We start from the raw sequence: 17,124 nt of genomic DNA on the forward strand, positions 1-17,124 counted from the left end.
AAAATTTTTTAAAAACCCCCCCCCCCCCCCCCCCCCAAACTTCATGATTTGTTACTCATCGCCTGTGGATTCGGATTGGTTTGCAGATCTCATTTGGACGTCACCCAGATGACCTTAAAAAGTGTCATGTGGGCAAATTATTAAAAGAATGGAGTATATCATATCTGATTGCTTGTAGCAAAGTAACTCCACAACATGCTTGCATAATGTCATTAAATAAAAAGTATATTTCATTTTAGGGCTTTCCAGGAGAAATAAGTGCTGATGAGGCAGTGCTGTAACAAGGAAGTATATTGTTAAGCAAATGAAAAGAAATACAGTTTGAGATAATGACATTGACTTAAACAGACAAAGGTGAGAGAGACAAAATCAGTCCTACTTTGTAATGTGTTGTGTTTAAGACTAGAAGAATATTCTTTAGTTACAAACTCCTGCATTTGGTCCTCTTCCTCTTAATTCTTTCAGGGTTTTTTGAAGCTAGCTTTATCTTAATGTATTATTTTTAATTTGAATGAATGAATAAATGAGTACAATTAAAGGGGTGGGTCTGGTGCAGGCAAAAATAAAGGAAGGTTGTAATTTGCAGATTATTCATGCCAGAGCCTGGAATGAGCCTACCTGTTCTCAGCGTATTGACTTGTGTGTGTGTTGTTTCATACTGACGTATAATTTCTGTGTCATGGCACACTGGATAAATGCGTATTTAGGTATAACATCACAATGTTTATCTTTAATCAGTGAATGAAGTCTTTTTCAAGGAGGCTTTTTTCTGTATTTAGTAGAAGCAGGTGTGAAAATAGTCTTAATTTTCATATCTATGTATTTCAATTAGTCTAATGCTTTGGGTAAAAATACGCATGATCAGAACATTTTGCTTATTAGGTTGTTCTTAGTAGCTTGGCTTTCTATGTCATGCGTTCACACAGCTATTGCATTTTGTGTAATTCTGTAGGTACTAAGTACTGCTAGCAGGCATGTACCTTGCGTATGCAGAACGGGTAAGTTTGGACACATTTCAGTCTGCTCACAGTGCTTTGTAAGGAGGCTTTGAGGAGTTACGTGTTCTTTACTTCATGTATTGGAATGGTTCCCTGTGTGCTTTCCATGATAGCAGAGCATATCCTTAGTGCTGTGTGTTTATTTTACTCACAGGAGTAATCCCATTAACTTTTAAATTTACTGCAGTGGAATTACTGGTATGAGGAAGGACAGCTCATGTCTAATGGTCTTTTTGGGATCAGTCTGATGTGTGATGTATGGCTTTTCAAGAGGTTTAGAATGACTCAATCATGGCTTTAAAATGGAAACCACTATCCTTTTGACAGTAAAACAACATTTGAAACGCAGCATTTTTAAGTATATGACTAAAAGCATTGCTGCCTAGTGACACATGTTTAAAAAAAAAAGGAAATAAACTATAGCGAAGATTGACTCCAAGATAGTACCTGTTTCCTTTTGAAGCTTACCTTAAAAATTGTAACAAATAGTGGAAAACAGGCAAACTGTCTTAAACAGAACCACTGACAGACTGTCTGCTTATAGTATCGTAAATGTTGACACCATAATTTGATGTATAAAGCAGCTATTTGCACTTCAATTTACAGATGGGTAAACTGGCAGGTACCATGGGAGGAAAGGAAGAGTTGGCAGGCTTGTCTGACAGCTTCTTCCCCCTCCACTATTAACTCTCCCACTATTGCCTCACTTTTTAGCTCCAGTATATGGTCCATCTCCATGTCTGCTGTTCTTTCTTTTAAATAAGAAAAAAACCCTTGCCTGTAAAGAAACGTTTATTCTTTGCACTAAAATACAAAGTGTTTTGCAGAAGGCTCGGGGTGGGGGAAGGTGGGAGCAGGACTTTGTAAAATCTGGCAGAAATTGCAAAGCCAGGACAGTTTAATATGTGGTGCCTTGCTCTCTGATCTCGCTGGTTTTATGCTTTATTGTTCTGAGGATTTCTGTGCTGCTTCTGCAGGAATCCTTGTTTCCGCCACGTGCTGAGTGAGCGCAGAGCCCTTGACCCGGGAAAGTCCAGCTGAGATTGCTCAGCTGAGTGGTGTTGTTGGACCCTGTTGGCTTTAGGGTCTTGAGCAGAAGTGGGACTGTTAGATCCCCCCAGTCTTTCTGTCTTGGAGCTACATTTTTAGTGGTCTGTTCCTGTAAGTGTGCAGGTATGTATATTCTTAAATAGAGATGAGCTTTAAGCACTGATCAGGGATGTCAGGGAAGTGAGACCCTGCCCCAAAATAAGAAAACAGACTTTTTTTTAACATTCTCACTTCCTCCTTAGGAGATAAATCTAAATCCGTATGTGGTTCAAGGGCAAAATGAGATGTAAAAAAACCAAACGCACACAGATTGGTCACTTGGTAAAAGCACTGAATTTCTTAGTTAAGTGCTCAGTTCTATGGAAGAAAGAGTATTTAGTGCAGCTCTTCAGCAGATACTCAGCCTACTATCCATTAAAAAGGCTTAAAAAAAAAAAAAAGAATCTTGTGCTTATAGTAAAACATCTAAACAGAATTAAAATATCTGTCATAAGTGCACCTTTCTTATTTACCGTAAGTGCTGGTGAGAGATAGGGCCTCATTCCAACCAGGATGGACTTAAGCTAGGTGTTTTTCTTTACTCGGAGAATGTTGCAGAAATACTGTGTTAATGATTGCATTGGAATGAACAGTTTTTTTTATAACTTACTCTTTACTAAACTAATTTTCTCTGATCTCTGCTGTAAAATTGCTGCATATTTTAAAAGCTTGTAGAGAATCTTTTTTCTCCTTTGAAAACACGTTTTGTTCTTAAGATGTCCCTCGTTTTGGCACAGGCAGAACGGAGAGATGGATTGTCCTCTGTGTTCACATCATGCCTGTCCCTCATTCTGCTCTGTGACTAGCTGGACATTGAGGTGACAGGTTTTGCTGAGGTGAAAGTGTTTGCTGCCCCAGTTGCTTTCACAGCTGGCTGTATTGGCAAACTTGAGCACTGGCCTTCAGTAGCTTAGGTCTCTCTGGGGATTTGTTACCATTTTAGTTGTCTCTTTGACCTATTATATGTCTTATGGTCTCAGTTTTGGTATTTGCTATGGCTTTGGTTAGTGCAGTATCTGAGCCTCTCTGAAGGTTTAATGCGCTTAGCCTCTTGGAAGTAGAAAGCAATTATCCGTGTCTTCTGCAAGAAAGCTAGTTGAGAGGAGACAGTCAGGAGGAGATGTAAGCACTGCGATTCACAGCACTTGACTTCTAGGTTTGGGAGGTGATGGATGGGTGGCTGCTTGCAGAGGTCCAGTGTCACGTTGTCTGCTGTGGACAAGGGTGCTGTGACCTGCAGGCTGCCCTGGGCTGTGCGTAGAAGCAGGAAGGCTGTGCTAATGCTTTGCAAAGAGGACTAAAGATGCTTTGGGCCAGAATAATTGGCATGGGAGCATTCAGTGCATGCTGTGACTGTCTCACTGGGGGTGTTGGTGGTGGCAAACACCCTCCTTTTCTCTCCCTCTTCCCTGGTATTTGAGTTGTGCAGGAGGTATGTTAGGAGGACTTTGACCAGGTAGAGCTGCTCAGGTGACCACTACCTGGAAGGATGAGAAGGTGATGTAGCATGTACTAACACAGCAGATCAGGGAATACTTGCATGAGCTGGTCTGGCAGCCCTGAGGAAGAAGGTGAGTCCTGCCTGTTCTCTTCCCTCTGGCAAGCTCCTGAGCATCAGCAGGGGTGCAGCTGGCATGCTCCTGAGTAAACTGTGCCTTGGGGGTATGCATGGAGAGGAAACAGTCTCCTGCAAAAGTTGAGAGGTTCTAGTTTAGGTGGCTGTGTAGCAGGTATTAAGTCTGTAGGAGAGAGGGTAGGACCCTGGGCTTGCAGGCTTTCATGTCAGGTACTTCATTTTGGTGCAGAGGGCAGTACTGAAGTGTCTTGCCAAGGTATTAACTCCTGGGTTCTCTAACCTGGATCACTTAATGTTAGAAAGAGGTCAGAATGACCAGTTTGAACTTTGTAATTCTCTGAGGGGATAGAGAAGCACCTGGGAGGAAATTAATCATTCAGCATCAGTAATGTGCATTTCATGATGTTTCTGTGTGGAGTTGTATCACTCTTTAAACTGTTTTGCATGTCCCAAACCAGTGAAACTACTTGGGGGAATTATCTGTGTACTTGCCTTTGTAAGTTAATTTCTCAAAAAACCTCAGTCATTTAGGTTTATCCATCTTTGATTTACTAATATTCACATTCATTTTTTTCATAAAATGTGTTGGCAATGTGCTGTTCCCCCTAGCAACCTCCACCTTCTTCCCTCAACAGAAATAGAAGGGATAAATTGTCAACTCCCCCCCGAAAAGCCAATAGATCACCTTAAACATTTTTTTTTTTGCTCCCAAATGCTGTCTAAGCATTATGTCAGTTCCTTTTTTTCTGCTTGAGTGAACTCAGTGGCGGCAGAGCAGTCATTATTGTCAACACGAAGGCTTTATTGGTGATGGACAGTGAGGTCTTGTGAGTCCACTGGTAGTGAAAGCTGACAGCCTTGACACTCTGGGTGCGTCTGTGCCAAGTTTCTTTACTTTTGTTAAGTTTAGTTGCATGCATGTCCTGATTTTGGCTGGGATAGAGTTAATTTTCTTCCTAGTAGCTGGTATAGTGCTATCTTTTGAGTTTGGTGTGAGAATAAGATTGATAACACATGGATGTTTTCAGTTGTTGCTGAGTAGTGTTTAGACTCAGTCAAGGATTTTTCAGGTTCTCATGCCCAGCAAGCAAGAAGGCTGGAGGGGCACAAGAAGCTGGGAGGGGACACAGCCAGGACAGCTGAACCAAACTGGCCAGAGGAATATGCCACACCATGTGACATCATGTCCAGTATATAAACTGGGGGGAGTTGGCTGGGGGGGCCAGGGGGTGGGGGCAGATCGCTGCTTAGGAAATACTGGGCATCAGTCAGCGGGTGGTGAGCAATTGCATTGTGCATCACTTGTTTTCTATATTCCAATTATTTCTATTATTATTATTGTCATTTTGTTATTATTATCATAATCATTATTATTATTTTCTTCCTTTCTGTCCTATTAAACTGTCTTTATCTCAACCCATGAGTTTTACTTTTTTTCAATTGTTTCCCCCTTCCCTCTGGGTGCGGGGGGAGTGAGCAAGCAGCTGTCTGGTGCTTAGTTGCTGGCTGGGGTTAAACCATGACAATGCATAACAGAATTTGATCTCCATGTCTTTTAGGATACCTTTTAGGAATGGAGACCATATTGCTTTTAGTTGGTAATGCTCTGATTTAGGGAATAAGGTGAGAATTCACCTCAGCACTGCCAGCAGGTGTTTTGATTGTATTGGAAAGCTGTTGGGATTTTAGGGCTTGACTTTATGTGTGTGCTTACTAAGGTGCTTGCTTTAAGTAGGGTCTTGAAACTGTCTGCCTCCTTCAGTGGCTTGCAGATGCCTTGGCAGTGGTTGGAGACCCTGGGTCTGCAGACAGCACTGGTATTTTGTTTCTCCACACAGGCTGGTTGTCAGGTTGCTGGTTGCAGGTGCTGGTTGTTTCTTGCCTTCAGTGGAAGCTGCTTTTTCATTCTTAATGGCAGGGTGATACATGCCCAGATGGTTTCCCCAAAAGATTTGTGCTGCAGCCAGCTCGGAGATCCGCTATTGTGTTGGTACAGTGTTGTTTCCAGTGAATCTTGTGAGCGGGGCTGGAAGCATTTTGCTGACTTTCTTCACAGTGAATAAATCCTTTTCAATTAAATGGTGATTTTGGTGGGAATGGTAGTGTTTGCCATTAAAAAAAAAAAAAAAAAAAGGCAAACCATGCTGGAGTTAAGTTTCCAGGCACTTTGGTGTCAAGCTAATAATCTCCTGACCACTTCTGCTTTTAAGTTATGTATAGTGGGAGGAACAAATGACTGCCTCTTGTCTTGAGTGCAAGTCCTTGTAAAGAAGAAATTAGTTAGTTTAAAAATTAGTTAGTTTTAGTGGGTCCAGTTATTGAAGTGAGCTTTAGGTCCCACTCACTGGTGCTACGGCCATTGGTGTTCCTGCGGGGAAAAAATGCAGCCAACCCGAAGAACTTGGTCAAAGGGCAATATCGCACCCCTTGTAAACAGTATGTTCAGACAAATTACAGATGTAATGCAGAAATTACTGGGTAGAATTTTCTGGCTGATGTTATGGTTGCAGTTGTCCATCTGGCCTTAGAAACCTATGAATCTGTGATGCAGATTCTAGCGTTTTGGCTCTTGCTGTAAAAGGGAATCATGAGAAAACTTGGAGCAGAATGAAGCCAACATAATAAAATATAAATCTGCAGTTAATATTAGTTTGTGAGTTCATTAAGTAGTGTATATTTTCTTCCTCCAGTGGGCTATAAATAATAGGTACTGCTACAGCTTGCACTCTGCTTTAGTTTGTTTCCACTGATGGAAATGTTTCAGAGGTTCTTGCCTGTGTGTTTTGTCCCAACTCAGTGTAGCTAATTAATTGAAAACATCTGCTCCCTGATGACTTTGATTTCTTTCAAGAGTTTTTTTTATTTGTTTTTGCTTTCTTGGATTATTTTTGACTGTCACTTGTTGGAGCGCCTTGGATTTATACTTTTTGAAGAAATACTTGGCACAACAGGGAAAACAGTTGGAAAATGAATGGTAACAATACTGCAATAAAACCAGTGAAGATTTATGAAGCAGGAAAACTTTGACTCACGATGATGAAGAGTCCTCTGCAGTCAGTGTGTCTTGGTAGTGCTGTGAACTCCAGTAGTGCAGGAGGAAAGATGGGGAGGTATGCAGTGTAAAAGGAGAAACCAGCTCCATTAATGATGATGTGTTTGGCAGCTATACACCCTGCCTTGGGCAGAGGGAAAGAGAAGGAGAGCAGAGAGGTGTGAAGCTTGGTGGAGAGCCTGTGATGCTATTCAGGAGAATTCCTGATGAGGGTTCTGTGCAAAGCACTGCTGTTGCATCTTGTCGTACACCTTGACCCCCATCCAGCAGAGCATTTTACCTCATGCTTAATTGGCGCTGTGTGAGTATTCCCATGACAGGTTTCTCACAAGTATTTTAAGTGTAGTTGCTCCCACAAGCTATGAGTCACAGTTGGGGCTACCTTGATGTAGCTCCAACCTTTCCATGGGTGGCTACATCCTGCTGAGTGCTGTGCAAAGGGGGCCAGGAGCTGTGGGAGGAACCTTGAGGAGGATGTAGCAGCACTTGATTCACACCTTTTTTCATATGGGAGTTCAGATTCAGGCTACCCAAAACAATGTTCAGATTCCTGTTCAATTTGTAACAAAGGTATTAAAGCAGAGTTTTGCTTCAATTGTTTAAAATAAAACATTTTGATTCAAATGTTATTGTTTAAAAATGTGCTACTTTAGAAATCATGTGATGTTTTAAAATATTTATGCAGGCTTTAAGGAAGGTTTCTTTACTCCTGTTTTTGTGATGGAAACTGTAGTTACAGGGTATTGATTTGGTCAAAGATGATGTTCTTTTCCTCCTGCTTTAGGTGTATTTCAGTGAAATGAAAGATTCTTATGGCTTTACAGCTTCATGGCATAAACTCCATCAGCTTTTGCTATCTTGACTATTTTGCCTGTTCTAGAGTGATTTGTCAGGATAAGCTTTGGTAGAGCGTGCCCTGTGGTAAGCCTTAGCTTGCAAATGGTGCTCCTGAAGAGCAGGACTATTCCAGTGTATAAGGATTTATTGGAAATCAGCTCAAAGACTATGGCAACCCAGAAGAGTTCAGTCTTTTGTATGTCTGCAGAGACTTTGCCCTTGTGTGAGCGATGAAGGTTTTTCTGGAAGATTCTTACATACTGAAATGGCAGGAGGTATGTGTGGTTGGTAGGATCAGAAGTGCTCAGTGGTTTAGCCTGTTGGTGGGGGATTTTTGTTTTTTCAGCTGTTTTTTTTCCCATTTGAAATTGGAGTGAAGAAAATGAAGCTGCTCCAGCTGATCCTGCTCCAGACCAAAGCCAGAGGAACCATCTCGCTTCAGTGGTGTGACCAAAAAAATCTGTACATCGGTGGCTTCTACTTGAGGCATTGTACCATCGTGACAGACCTGTCCTGCTTTTGCCTGGGCAAGCTAATGCTGCCACATGGCACTCTTTTAGGTGGCTGTGTCTGGGGTGCTCTGCTGTGTGGGCAGCAATGTTGGTTTAGGTAAACGTTGAATGCCATCAGCCTTGGCATTTCTTGTGCTTACTTCCAGCCACAATCCCTGTGTAGCCATGGTGAAGCTGCTCAATGCTGGCTGTATGAATGTGATGGGTATCCAGTCTCCCTGTCAGAGATTCCTGAGTGAAAAAAACACTGTTAATTCACCAGCTAGAGGTCAGGGCAAAGGTTTAGATCACTTCTGGTTTTATTCTAACTTGATTGCTCACCCGTAGTAACCAGCCTGTCTGAGAACAAGAGTGTATGCAAATTCCCTGAGCTATTATTCTGTATTAAAAAAAAAAAAAAAAGGCTGGGGTATGACTTTAGACTTAATCATCATTTATCCTACCCTGAAGGCATGGAAGTTAATGATGATATAGATCTGTGCGGTTTTGTGTTCCCCTTGACTGAGCATTAGAAATAATTAGGGCTTGTGGGATGGATGCACTGATGGTGGAGATGAGCAGAAAACATTTTTGAATGTGTGTATGTGCCTCTTCCAAGTTTGCTGGCAAAGATACAGGTGCTAAGTGTGTGCTTATGGGCTCTGAGGTTTCTTACTTGTTCGCTGAGACATAGCTAGCTGGTGTTGAGGAGAAAGGAAGCGGGAATAAATGAATTCTGTTATTTTGGAGGCTTTCAAGATTATGGGCCAAGCAGAGTTGCTAGTGATTTCTGGATAGATTTCTTCAGCGGGGTAAGCTTTCCTGCATCCCAAGTGCTGTTGAGTACAGCTCTGGGTTATGCCTGCGAAGCATCTACAGCGTTGGGGCTAGTCCAGGGATTCCAAGCTCTACAGGAGGCTGGTGCTAGACCTCTTGAAGTATGGAAGCCTTAAGCCCATAGTTGGAGGTTTTCCTGAGTTACCTTCTTCAGTGACCTGAGTGTTTGGGTTAGTTGGTTATTAGACAGCCATGGCCAAATGCATACTGATGGTCATCACAGGTTGGATGGGGAGGAGCTGGTTCTGCTGCTCTAGAGAAGACCTCTGGTCTCTTTCTCTGCCTTGCTGTGGATTGAACCAAAGACAGTTTCAGGGTTGTTTTTATTCAAGTGCAAAAAAGCTTCACCTCTTCCCAAGTAGCCACGCGGTGAGTTATGGAAGCATCTGGGATGGTGGCAGCCCTTCTATAAAGTCTCTGCTAAAATGGTTTCCTCTGTGTTACAGGTACCTAGTTTACCTGCTGTTTGCCCACTGTTTCTTCCCCAGCCTGGCCAATCTGCAGTTTTTTGATGAAAACCATTTTAGCAAAAATAATGTTCCTGCCAGGCTGGAAGGTGATGGGAAGAGAGGTGGTGCTGAGCCTGTATGGACTTGTGTAGTGGGACTGTGTGCTGGTGGCCTCTCCGGCAGTATGGGATGGGAAGGCTGCCTGAGAGTGTCCCAAAAGTGCTGGTAGCACTGTCACCCTGCATGGGGAGCTCTTGCAGCTGGGCCATTGGAGGAGCCACCCCCTTGGACAGGGGATGCTGGGGCTCTGGCCTGGTTCAAGGCTGAATTGGGGTGGGGTTGGGACCTGGCAATGATGCAATTAAGGGACAGATGTAGTAGAAAGGGTAGGGTGCTGATGGGGAGGATGCAGATACCTTGATTCTAGATGGAGCAGTGGTAATTGGTGTTTATACCAAAATCTTGGGGATTCTTAAAACAAAACATTTTGGTCCTTGCAGTCAATTTAGAATAACTACTGGCTAAATATAGTCCTCAGAGCAGATCAATGTAATGCAGAATTTTAGAAGACAGACTGTGAAAGCAGTCCTGGGTAGAAGCTCATGGGGCAGCCAGAGGCTCTGCTGTGCCTTAGCAGCCCCTCAGAGCTGTCTGAGCTGTGCTGGGAGCCCCCCCAGTCTCCAGAGCAGCCCAGGCACAGCCGGAGCTTAAAGTCACTTGTCACTTTTTGTGTTCCTGGCATGTGAATTTTGGATTACTGTGTGGTGCCTGTCAAAAAGTGTATCCTGTCCTCTGCTATATATTTTGTTCTATACAGAATTCTACTGAAATAAGGGAGGAATTGAGTCTTTTCTAATTGGAGATTTAGTATTCAGCTCCACTGGCTGACTCACCGGTAGGAAAATTCCCACTGACTTGAGTTAGAGTTGAATGGATTGTATTATCTTTTCATATGCAGAAAATTATTTTGAAATTGAAGTTAATAACAGCAATTTAAAAATTGTCATTGATAGAAAGATAATACAATATTTAGTTGTATCATGTTCTTTTTATGATCTGATGTTTGAAGAAAAGCACTTTTTCTGCTTTTTTCCTTAATTAGCATGTCATGAAGAAGTTTGTGGCATCAAATACACTATCTAATTACATTCATTAGTAGCATCTCCAGGACAAGTTTTAATTAAGTTGTACAATGTAGATCAATACTTGTTTTGCATCCATTGCAACTTACGACAGGAATATACTGTTCTGCACAGTTTAATTACAGTGATTGTAATAAAAGGAATTTGAGTAAACCTGCCATTTTGGCAACCGCACTCCTGTCTCTTGCTTTTTAAAATAGTATACAGTTATACTATGGGACATGTTATTTATGTGTCCTATTTTGAAGAATATTTTAAGGTTAATCTTTTTATCCCATTAAAAAGAAAATGCAGTGTGGTTCAGGAGCACTTGGGTACTAGTGCTTGACTTCAGCTGGAGCAGGAGAAATTAATGAGCTTTTTACCTGAAGGCTTCAGGAGGAGAAAGACTGGCCATCACTGTGTAGATGATAGCAATGCTTTATTTTGCTTAGACTGTGGGGTGGAAAGCCGCCTAATTGTATGTTTACTTACTGTGAATATAGTTCAGGCTGGTCTCCGAGTATTGCTTCCACCAAATGTCCTGTAGTTCGGAAGCATTGCCAGCTCCCAACTGTTCTCTGTTTTGGCAGGAGAAAGCAATCCAGGCATGAAAACCCTGAGCTACCACATGTTTTTGCTCAACATCATGGAAAATATACTTGACCAGGCAGAACATCTATATGCCTTATGACAGTGTCCTGCATTAATATTTGCATAAATTGTGAAAATACCTGGACAGACAGATCTCTTTTGTTTGGTGCCAGAGCTGAGAACTGATTTTTTTATTTTTTTTTTTTTCTACCTCGGCATTGTATTTTTGTATTTTGGGCTGCTTTTGTGTACAAGGGATTACAGTAGTCAGCCTTCAGTACAGTACAATGATTAAGATCAAACTGACTCAGAGAACTTTGTTTTTTCAAACTAAATATGTTGTTTAATCTTCATTTGTTTTTTAAATACTCCTTAACATTTTAAAGGAGCATGCCTTTTAGTTTAGTATACTTCTGGGTTTTCTTACTATGCCTCTGTAAATAGTGTAATCCTGATATCTCAGGTACTCACTTGGCAGCATTTTTAATTTTGTCTGCGGTGCCTTGCAGTGGGGTGTCCTGGGCTGGTGTAAGAAAGGGTCTGTATGCCCCGTAGGTGTTTGCACTGGTGTGTTTGGCTGTGCAGAGACAGCAAATCAGCCTGATACACAGGTACTAGGGGTGAGGGTTATGATACATCCTTTATGCTTGTGCATGCAACCTGTTTGTTCCTCTTCCCTAGCAATCTTTAAGTACCTACATGGTTGCATTTCTAAAGGAGTGACTGCAAAGCCTCCTCCCCCTGTTTCAAGCTTGTTCTTGGGCTAGATCATCATGGGCTGGAAAGTCTTCAAAGTCCAATTGTGAAAACTTCCAGTGGGGTTTTAAAGAGCACATAGGGTGGAGATCAGGAATTGAAGACCCAGTGAAATCTCTTCCTTTTCAGGAAGGACATGAGTACAAAAAGCGAGGTATTACGCAGACAAATATACTGTGAGAAGTGAGTGTTGTAATACAAAGTGAAGGAAGTGTGCTATTAAAGTGGAAGAAAGTTCCTCCTAGGTTGAGATTTTGGATGACAGCTGTTGATTCAGAGACAACCTTTTAACTTGGGGATTTAAAGCCCTGGGTACAGGAGGTAAAAGCTCAGCATCAGAAGCTGCTATTTTTCTTAGCTGAGTTACGTGTGTGTGGATTTAATTACTTCACACTTTTTACTCAGTATTTCAGGTAATATGAGGGGAAAAAATGTATAAGCTTGGGAGTGTTTTTTTGCTGTTTAATGGAGATTGTTGATTGCTTATGGGACTTAACAAAGCTACTCTGAATTTAGGGGGGGGGGGAGAAGATCCCTTGGATCTCTTACAATGAAGTTGTCTAAGACTTGGGGAAAAACATGGGAGAGGGAGAAAAGAATAGATTCCTGATAAGAGTAATACTGTAATACATCCACATAAAATACTTAAAAAATTGAATTCATAATAATCGGGAAACTCTGCATGTTGTTTCTTGTTTTATTTTTGTCTTCAATGCCTGATTATGCTAAAAACATATGCCACCTTAGAAGAGATGTGTGTATAAACATGTATAGATGTTTGTGAGTGTATGTGTATACCTATATACTGTATGTCTTCCACACTGTGTTTATGTGTATATGTCCTATGTATTTATTCCCCCCAAAAGACCAGATTCTAAGAATGTGCAGGATCTGGGTCTTACAGAAGCTTAGTGTATTTGCAACTTGGTTTCAGTGGCAGATCTCAAAGGAATAAAGTAATGCTATGCGTAGAATTATTTTCAGTGTATGACCTCATTGTTAGAGGAGTTTATTGCATTGTTGTTCTGCTTTACAAAAATCCAACTTTCTTGGTTATTTATAAATAGCCTGCTTACCATAGCCACCCAAACCTTGAAATATTTACTGACGTTTGAAATCCATCCATCTTTCTTAACAGTTTTTTTTTTTTCTTTTATTTTCAGTGAATTTACTGGACTCACGCACAGTAATGGGGGATCTAGGATGGATAGCCTACCCAAAAAATGGGGTAAGTCTCTGTTGTTGTTTGCTTTTTCTCTCTCTCAAATTATACTAATCGTTTCCATTCGGAAAGTAGACTACTGGGTTTAAAAACTCCCTGGAGTGATTTGTTGGCAATGGAAGGGAAAAAAAATAAATAAAACAACAAGCTGTGACTGGAAAAATGGAGCTGTGTGGCTAGGGGATTGATTTATTTATGCAGTAGAGCCAGCCACAAGTATAAAAAAAAAAACCAAACCAAAAACAAAACAAAAAAACCATGAGTCAGCCTCCTCACACCTCCCCTCACCAAGAAAATCCATGATGTTATTTAACTTTTTTTAAAAATATAAATTTCTGCTCTTTTCTTCTTATGCCTTTGCAGTAAATGTACAACACAATTTTCTGAAAGTTTTCTTCTGAAACACAGGGTCTGGGACACTGCTGTGAGCTTTAAAGGAACAGCGTTGTTCAGAAATACCTCTCAGGCACATGATAAAATTCTGGGAGCTGATAACACTGGAACAGGAGCTGAGTTTTAAGTACCTTGAAGAACCTCTGTCCCTTACCATTACCTATACTGAGAACTGAAAGAACCTGGCCTCTTAATTTGATACCTGAAATAAGTGCTGAAGTTTAAAGACATTACTACCCTCCAGTGTGTCTGCTTGGCCTGACTGCATCGTGCGAGCAGTCATTGCTGTGACTTTAGGTCTTTGGTTTGGCTGGGGCATCCTCGATGCTGTACTGTAACAGAGCTTTGGTACAGTCTCAAAAGGTTGACTTCTGCACAGTGCTGAGTATTCCTGTCAATTCCCGGGACCCATGAGCACTGTGTGAGTTGAGAAAGCATCCCAAGACAAATGCTGTGCGACTGAGCTCTCCAACAGGGCGGCTCTCAGGAATGTGTTATTCCAGAGTTTTAGTCACCAGCTGAAATGGGCTGCAGAATTGTCTTGGATGCCAGTTGGATTGTCATAAAAATTGTGGCAATGTTTATATAAGACGCAGCCAACCCTGCATATATATATATACGTTACACAGTGAATTAAAATCTGGCTTTCTGTATATTCTGTGTGGATGAAAGGTTGTAGAAATGGCAGCCTCACTCAGACAAGCTGCATGTTTGCAGGCACTGGTTACGGCAGGGATGTAAAAGCTACATAGGGCGCTGAGTTTATCCTCAACTCAGTTCAAGATCTAATCTTGTTGTGGTCAGAGTCTATAGCATATTTTTTTATCTACTGTTTTAAAGCCAAGAACTAAACTTGTTCCCCTGGCATGTGTGGGCATCAGAATAACCAGTGCCAGATGTGCTGGCAGAGCAATGTGTTGGTGCTGTGGCACACCATAAAGATCCCGATGTCCACTTCTTAATGGAAGATTTTTCCTTTTTGGACACCCCTGGTATTTTTCCTATGGTATAAAGCACCGTTGCTGTATATCCCAGTATCCTTACGGGAATATCAGTAGGAAAATAACTAGGCCTGAGGAGTTCAGAAGACTTCTGAGTCTGTGTAGATGAGTAAATGAAAAGCTAAATATCCTATGCATAAGCCTCAGTTGTGTCTTTTCATTATTTAGAGACACCTTTCTATATTTACAAGCTCAGTTTCCAAACAGCACCTGGAAGTGCATTCATGAATGCCAAATCAATGGTTACTGACTCAATAGGGAGATTTTTTTTCCTTAAATTAACTTCCACAAATAAAGTGAATCAGGCAGTTGGTTTTTGAATTTCTAGAAATCTCCTCTTAATCTTCTTTGTTTTCATGGGACATCATAAAAATTCAGGAGGTTAGTCCAATTGTCTCTTTTTTGGCCTAATATATTTGCAGTATTTTACAAGTACTGAGAAAAGTCTTTCCAGATTTACTTCTCTAACTCCCTTACATGCTCTGCAATCAGCTATGCTGCAGTCATACTCTGTTTCCTTAATTTTTTTTTTTAAAAAAAAAATCTAACTCGTATAAATATTTTAAGTAACTTTCACTTTAGGGTTTGAATTTGGAAAAGGAGGGAGCTTTAATTGAGATCAGAGATATGGAAGCATTTTTTGAGGTATTTTTATACAAATTTGTTATGTCAGAATGTCCTCGTAGGGAAAATTTTGGAAGGTCCATGTATCTGTCTGCACAGTGCCCCATCAAGGAAAGGAGCAGAAATGGGATAATGTATCACACTTCGCAACACTACAGTGTGTAGATACAGACCATGTGCTGAAGTAAGCTTTTTGATGCATGGTATTTTATTATTGCTATTAACAGTATCTTGTAGAGTCTAGTCACTTTTCAAGTACATGGTAGCAATTTCAATGGTGATATAGTTCCAACTGAAGATATGTTAGCTTTTGAAGCAGCCTTCAGCTCTTTTAGTGTTGCTGCTTCCTCACTTGATTTTTGTTAGGAATCTTAAAGAAATGTACTATTTTTCCTAGAACCACATGTCCTACAAGTAGGAGATTGCACCAGGAGCACAGCTGCTGTTAAAGAAAGCAAGTGTTTAGTCTTTGTAGTTGTATGGGAGTGCTTGGGAGAAGTTATCTGTGTATCACAAAGGCTCAAGCTGGTAGGTTTTGAAAACAGATTTCTACATTTATTGAAAAAAACCCCACTACCGCCACCAAAAAAACAAAACCCCCACCAAAACAATGGGGCTAAGAGGTCCAGTCAAGCCAAATGAGCTTGCTTTTGGCAGATTATTTGTAGGTATCATCATCTAATTTTTTGTTATAGCTGTGTGCCATGGTAATTTTTGTGTATTAAAGCTTTAAAACATTCCATGCTCCAGGGACGTCTAGCTGCCCTCATTTAGTCTGTTGTTCACCTCATTTTTGCTGAACACAATAGGAAAATGTGATCTAACTTGGGAAATGAAAGCAGCAGTGAATGGGAAGGAGACTGATCCTCCAGTCTGGAGACAGATTAAGCTTAGAGGTAGACCTGTTTCATGGCTGTAATTCCAAATAAAGCACCGCAGCTGCTTTAGTCCCCACAAGATCAGACCTTGGTCTACTGCTAAACAGTGTGCACCAGCTCATCTTGTGAGTAATGGGTTTTAGGGGAAGGGAGAGGAGCGCTTTAGCCAAGGGTTGCCTCTGCAGAGCTTTGTCTAGCCCGGTCCTTATTTGGTACAGGTTTTGGTAGTGTCTAGTTTCCTTGCAGCCTGGCCAGCCTTCATTTCCCCCATGCACATAGAAGGTAAGAAAAATCCCCCCTCCTCCTTCGTATGGAGTATTGAGGGATCAGGGGAAGTGAAATGATGTGAGTGAAGTAGGCTGTGGCCAAGCAGGGGTTGAAACAACGTCTCCTGGTGTGAAGAACTGGCTGTTTGCAGGAGAAGGTGCTTTCTTCTTTCTGCTGCTTTGCTCTGAAGGATTAATGAATCGTGGTAGTATGGCTTCCTGGCTGCCCCACGAGGCCTTCCCTGGCTGTGTGGGTTCAGCAGCTTGCAGCAGTAGGCTCTTAAACCTGCAGTTATATCTGTTAGAGCGTGAGGAAAGTCCTTGTGAGGTCTGCGTGGCCATGGAGCTCAGAAAATGGACTCTCTCCCTGCCGGTGGAGTGTTGTCAGCATGGAAGTGCTGCCCCTTTTGCAGCTCAAGTTGGGAATTGATCCTGTTATTACATGCCAAAGGGACAATTTGGACTTGGCTTTGCAGGTCATGTAAGTTTACTTTAACCTGAAGGAGGTCATTGGGATTATCAGAGGCTGTATCAGAAAAGTCTGGTCCCTCTTGTGTGGTAGGAAGCCCTCCAAGCACATCAACAAAACCAGTCAGGTTTTCTTATTGAAGCCTATACTTGTACAGCAGGTCTGCAAAGCCTTTTACCTCCGGACTGATTCCTGGGATGCCTCTTAGGATTACCGAAACTGGGCACATCAGAGGTTTACATGTGCATTATATATGGATGGGACACCAACTAGCTCTGACCTACAGAAACTGCCTGCACTTGCCTGTGCTAAACATACTTGCTTATTGTGTGGAAGGTCACAGAAGTAGGAACAAGGGTAAGTGCTGTGAGAGAAATAGCCGGGTCAGGTCAGGCAGTGTTCGTAGGCTATATTGCCTCTTCTTCTCCCTTATTTTGGCAGGACACTCTGCCTGATGCATTTTGACTCCCT

At 41.6% G+C, this 17,124-nt stretch overlaps 1 protein-coding gene across 1 annotated transcript in view; it reads left to right on the top strand.

The window, feature by feature from the left end:
- Positions 1-17,124, top strand: part of EPHA5 (EPH receptor A5) — a 195,907-nt gene that overhangs the window by 3,404 nt on the left and 175,379 nt on the right. The window contains exon 2 of the mRNA XM_010561456.1: positions 12,964-13,028. Coding sequence (XP_010559758.1) covers positions 12,990-13,028 — 39 coding nt within the window. The 5' untranslated portion in view covers positions 12,964-12,989. The remainder of the gene's footprint in view (positions 1-12,963; positions 13,029-17,124) is intronic.

Source organism: Haliaeetus leucocephalus, unplaced genomic scaffold (genome assembly GCF_000737465.1).
Source record: "Haliaeetus leucocephalus isolate CR32 unplaced genomic scaffold, Haliaeetus_leucocephalus-4.0 Scaffold145, whole genome shotgun sequence".
NCBI lineage: Eukaryota > Metazoa > Chordata > Aves > Accipitriformes > Accipitridae > Haliaeetus > Haliaeetus leucocephalus.